The sequence below is a fragment of the Peromyscus leucopus genome, chromosome 9 (assembly GCF_004664715.2).
Source record: "Peromyscus leucopus breed LL Stock chromosome 9, UCI_PerLeu_2.1, whole genome shotgun sequence".
Lineage (NCBI taxonomy): Eukaryota > Metazoa > Chordata > Mammalia > Rodentia > Cricetidae > Peromyscus > Peromyscus leucopus.
The window spans coordinates 86,716,379-86,722,417 of record NC_051070.1 but is presented as its reverse complement, the minus strand read 5'-3'; the positions used below and the strand labels follow the sequence as shown (position 1 = coordinate 86,722,417).

Sequence of the window (6,039 nt, the reverse complement as noted above, 5' to 3'; positions counted from 1 at the left end):
GAAGGCATTGGTCCCTTTGTAGACCTTCTTGGCTGAAAAATCTGGACACCCATAGGCTGAGTTGCTGTTCACATCTGGGATTCAAGTCCCCCAGTTGGAGGGGTTGGCTCTTGGCTGTCAGCACCGCACTGACACCGGACACCTGCCCATTTCCAGAGTGATGCATTCATAGCCACGTTACACCCTCTCTTCTGGGTTATAGATGTGAACGAATGTGAGACCCCTGGAATCTGCGGGCCAGGGACATGTTACAACACCGTTGGCAACTACACTGCATCTGCCCTCCAGACTACATGCAATGAACGGGGAAACAATTGCATGGGTGAGTCTCAGTGCGTCTCGGACTGTGGTTCCCGCTCATCCGAGCGCTTCCCTCCTTTGAACTGTTGAAGTTCGCTTCACCCCGCCCTGCCCCCCCCCCCAACATGCCCCTTGCAGACCGTAAGTTTGGCATGGTCACCACTGTGGGTGGGTGGTCGAGGGTTTTTCTGTAAAATGTGCTGTTGGAAGGTGCCGAACGCTTTCCTTTGACTTGTAGGTGTGTCTTTATACACTTACATTACAGCACTGACCTACAGCACTAACATACCATGAGTCGGAAATAAGACTCGCTGCCAAACGGCAGTGGAGAATTGTTAGGAGGAGCGTGGGCGGAGGGCCGGGTGGCGTTTGCTAACGCCGCACTCCATGACGCACTACGTCATTCGCGGCACAGAACACCAGCGAGTGCATTTCTCCGGGTGCCTTGCCTGTGGCAGCATGGCTGGCTGAGAAGCTGTGTGCGCGCTGGTCTGCCGCTCTTACCACAGCTGGACCGGCACTTGGGCTTCCTTTGGAGACTCGCGGCAAGCTCTGCCGTGTTGTGCAGAGCCCGCGGGATCACCGGCGCGTTTGTTCTCCTTTTCCTCCAGACATGAGAAGAAGTCTGTGCTACAGAAACTACTACGCCGACAACCAAACCTGCGACGGAGAGCTCCTGTTCAACATGACCAAGAAGATGTGCTGCTGCTCCTACAACATCGGCAGAGCCTGGAATAAGCCCTGCGAGCAGTGTCCGGTCCCGAGCACAGGTGACACTGGGTTTCATGGCTACTGCCATCGAGACATCGGCTAGGAATGACTTTGTCTAGAAAAGTCGACCTTACTAACGAGAGAGGAGAGTGTATTCTTTCTTTTCAGAGGGAAAACTTGACCGCAAGGGCAAGCGTTTACCTTACCATTGACTGTGGTCCTGTCCGCTGAAAGCCAAGTGACAGAATGAATTTCCTAACTTGCATCCAAATTTATAACCAGACCTGTAAATTCAAACATATCACAAAAACATAAACCTTGCTGGCATTGTTTATATTAAGACATTGGAAGCATCAGGGAAACTAGTATGATAAATAAATGAACATAATTTCTTATGTGTTTAAAACTAACCTTGGGCTGTGGAGAAGGCTCTGTGTATAAAAATCACTTGCTACGGAAGTGTGAGGACCTGAGTAGGGATGTTGAGAACCCACGTGAAAGCCAGCCGCAGCCACCAGGATGGAGAGGATAAGGAGACCTGTTTCTCCCACAGTGGTGGTGGTGGGGGTCATTTTTCCTTCAGTGTCTGCTTTACAGACAAGGTTACATCTGCAGTATTTCCAGATGGAAACATTTTCACAACTGTTTACATAGTTATGTCTCTCCCTGAGTTCTTGCTCATCCCTGACCTCTGCCCCTTCTTTGTTTAACTCTTGCAGATGAATTTGCTACCCTCTGTGGAAGCCAAAGGCCAGGCTTTGTCATTGACATTTACACTGGCCTACCCGTGGGTGAGTTTCAGCCTGTGTGCTTGTGAGCATGATGGGGGTCCTCTGCTTCAGCCACTGAGTTAAAATTGGGGGGGGGGAGGTTCACACCGCCATTTTCCTAGGTTTGCTTTTCCCTTTTCTGAGAAGGAAAAATTGTTAAACGATGCCTCAAGCAGTTTCAAAGTCTTCATTTGAAAAATCGATGAGACGCCCTTTGCAGCAACCACCTAATGGATAGAAGCCTTCACTGCTCATGATGAAGGGCCTGGGAAGCTTTTCAGAAATCACAGTCCAGCTTAATGAATCTTAGTGAATCAACAAAGGGATGACAGGGCCAGATGCTGTTGGATTTACCTTAATTCTTCAGCCTTTCCTTCTAAGTTTATCATGACCTTTCAGTTCTTTTATGAGGGTTTGTTACACAAAGCCCCTCTGCTTATCAGTTTTGCCTCCCCTGACCTCTCTTTGGGTCCCTCCTTGGAGAATTTCATGGGTCTAAAAATCTTTTCAGAGCCAGGCATGGTGGTGCATGCCTTTAATCCCAGCACTTGGGAGGCAGAGGCAGGCAGATCTCGGAGTTCGAGGTCAGCCTGGTCTATAGAGTGAGTTCTAGGACAGCCAGGGCTACACAAAGAAACCCTGTCTCGAGAAAAACAAAATCTTTTCAGTATGAGGACTCACGTGGGAGCTGAAGCAGCCGCTGTGGCGGGATAGCAGCTTGGACTAGATGGAGAATCACCGTGGATTGAGAAGCGGTGCACAAGGTTCTCCAGCATAGGCAGGGCCCTTGTGGTTTAGAAGCAAACACCACCAAAGTCAATGGACGCTGCTGCGTTCTCGCTGTCTCCCCGCTGTGATGTATGCCATCCCTAGATGCCCCCTAAGCCTCTGCGACTGCGTCTGGTAGCAGACACCACCACTTGCTTTGTCTTGCCTATTCCTAGTAAGTAAAGCCGAAATCCACATCAGCCTTTCCAGTGACCTTGTTTAAGAAAACAAGGACCTGGGCCAGCAATCAGCAGGCTTTCATAGCGCCAAATCCATATGGCTCCACAGGCCGGTCAACATCCAAAGAAACTTCAAGGTTTGGAAAGAAAAACTGCTAAATGACATTGGCATGGAACACCTGGCCTTAGCTACTCTGTTTTTCTCCTTCCAAAACATCTTTTAATCTGTCTAGAATCTATGATTGGGAGGTAAGTGGCCTCTAATGGTAATGGGTCTCCATGGGCAGTCCAGGCATGTAACCCAGCAAGGCCTGGCCCCCACAGTTGGCAGTCAGCAAAGACTTGAAATGGCATTAGCACCATCCACTAGTAGACCTGGGAAGACCTCCAACCATCTTGTCCAAATTCCTTGCTTTCCAATGGAAGAAACAGAGGCCCAGAAAAGGGAAGGGACTCACCCAAGGCCACCTAGCTAATTAGTAACAGAGCTGGGACCAGAACCCAGTCCTGACTCACAATTTTGCTTGGCTTCTATCTCTGGGCAACTAGAAACATGGTATTTTTGCAATGTACTTAGTGTTACCAAATTCTGCCACGACAAAATAGTTGGATGATTATAAGACCTTGTTTTATTTGAGCTTATAGCCTCCTTCTGAAAGGTCTTGGAACTGTTAGTATATATATAGCGTCCATTCCTGGGTGGCTAAAACTATATAGCATGTTTATTAATCTTGTCTTAAAATATAAACTTCTCCAAATGGAAATAAAATCCAGACAGGAAAGGAAAAAGAAAACATTTAATAATATCCTTTTGCTATTTTGTACCTAACAATGACTAGGGATTTGGTCCAGTCTGTTTTTACTAAGCTGAGTAATAACACATTATTCCTACTTAGAACTAACGGATGTGGGTGACCATATTTCATGTTTTAATCTTACTAAAAGAATGGAGTCTAAATTGGTTCTTGTTTGCACATAAAACATGATGGTGATGTTACCTCACAAGGCTATTTAACATTGGTGTCAGAGGCATAAGAATCTAAAGACAAAATTACCTTTATTCGAAATAGTGATGTTTTGAAATTGTACCCTTGGAGATTTTGTTTTAATTGGTTGTTTAGATTAGCATGTAAAACAGTGGGCTTTATCACGACAATTTCTATACACATGTGTGGTTACACTTCTCACCCACTCCTCTCCCTGTGCCCCACTCCCACTGTGCCTTTGGCTGGTCCCCTCTCTCCTTCCAGTCAGCCCCCCCTCTGCTGTCTTGCTACAGGAATCCTACTACCCTACTTCACCTCCCTTGAGAATGATGTTTCCTCCACTCTCACCATCCCCCTCCTAGTTTCACAGCCTCTGTCTCCCTTGGAGATGCCAAGCTGTGTTTTCCATTAAGGAGGTCAGTTTGCTTCAAAGTCAAACTCCTAAAAAGGGGTCTCGGCCAGGTTGGTTTCAGGGTGTGCTATTCTTATAAACTCCACCTTAGGGCTAGAGAGATGGCTAAATGGTTTGGAGCACTGGCTGCTCTTTCAGATGACCCAGGTTCAATTCCCGGCACCCACATGGCAGCTCATCACTGCCTATAGCTCCTACTCCACTAGATCTGACCGCTTCCCACAGACATGCATACAGGCAAAATACCAATGCACATAAAATAAAAATAAGCAGACTCCACCTTAGCTCATGGCTGTCTTCTTACAACTCTGGCAATCAGATACCCTAGGAGCCTCCTGACTATCATAAGAAAACAAAGTTTCTCTGTAGAGTGACGGAAGCCTCAGGAACTAGAAACTCGTGAGCGTAGCCCCATACTTTACATGCCTGTCCAACTGACATGGTCTGTCAAACTCTGACAAGCAGTAGAGGAGCCTTCCAGAAGATGCTGACAAGCCAAACCTCTGACCTTAGGAACACAGTCTTCAATCAGTCCCTCCTCATCTGGCGTACAATGTTGCTCAGTAGTTGATCACTCAAATGTGGTCCCTCCTTACAAATAAGATGCTTTGCAACAAAATCTAACCCCCAAAGATATGGAATCCACATAAACACACGTGGGTCTGTCTTTCCAATCCTGTCTTCAGCTTTCATAGGATCATGGACCACACTGTTGCTCACAAGGGGCTTCTCTGTTTCTAGATATTGATGAATGCCGGGAGATCCCAGGGGTCTGTGAGAATGGAGTGTGCATCAACATGGTCGGCAGCTTCAGGTGTGAGTGTCCAGTGGGATTCTTTCTATAACGACAAGTTACTGGTTTGTGAAGGTGAGTGTGACTGTACCACATCTACAAACAAAGCACCTTGCAAATTCTACACCACTGGACTCAACTCAAGAGCTAGAATAGAAAAATACATCGTAGGAAGTTCTCCCGAGTTGAACAAAAATACGTTTTATGAAATGTATTAATTAAGAAAAGCATATGGTAGAGACCAACATGAGATTTCATGAAAAAACAACCACTTCTTTTTTTTCATTACTCCTGGGGGGAACTAAGATGTTCATTTCTAGAGCCTGCTCCCCAACCAATGACATATTCGTTCCCAGATGATAGAGAAAACCTTGAGTTCTGGGTGGGTCCATAGGCTTTTGCTTTGTTTGCTTTACTCTTTCGTAGTCAAAGCAAATCTTTCACATTTATATTGAGTGAGATAGTAATTCATCGTTTATGATAACACAGATTACTAACAGCATGATGTATTTGGCACCTGAATATCATTACGTTAGTTTACGACATCTAGTCATAGTTGAACCAGGCTAGAAAAGATGAGGACACAACGCGGCTTACAATCACTTTACACTCATTCCAAACACCTAAACAAGATTGCATATGAATGATAAGTCATTAGAACAAATTTGATTTGTATATGGAGAACGTTGGCGTGCAGGCAGGCAGGATGGACCTCCAGGCGAGACACATTGATAGAGTGGATAGTAAGTGGTGCATATATAATTTATCTTGACGAGTTAATTCTCTTGAGTCTCCTTATAACAGTCATACTTTCGGCCTTACCAACAGGAAAGCCAGCTCGCATTCCTTATTACATTGTGTAGGTAAATGACGTACATATTATTGTGGTGGGCCTATTCAAGGGCAGGTATTAATATATGATGTCCTCTGGGATACTGGAATGCAGTTCCTGATGCTAATACTTGAGGGGCAGGCCTCTAAGACCGACATGTGATTAGTTAAGCATCGCGATGTGACTTACTGGATAGGGATTGTTATTATTATTACCATTTAGGAAGATGGCGCGCATCATAGGTCGGGACGGCTCAATGTAGACGGAGGGAGTGGTTGCACCTCCTTC

The 6,039-nt window shown here is 46.0% G+C and overlaps 1 protein-coding gene across 1 annotated transcript; it reads left to right on the top strand.

Moving 5' to 3' along the window:
• Positions 1–306: 306 nt before the first annotated feature.
• Positions 307–5,090, top strand: LOC114680726 (fibrillin-1-like). Its single transcript, XM_028853835.2, has 4 exons — positions 307–322; positions 912–1,070; positions 1,731–1,802; positions 4,868–5,090. The coding sequence occupies exons 1-4, from the start codon at positions 319–321 to the stop codon at positions 4,969–4,971; spliced, it is 339 nt and encodes a 112-aa protein (XP_028709668.1). The 5' UTR covers positions 307–318; the 3' UTR covers positions 4,972–5,090.
• Positions 5,091–6,039: the final 949 nt, after the last annotated feature.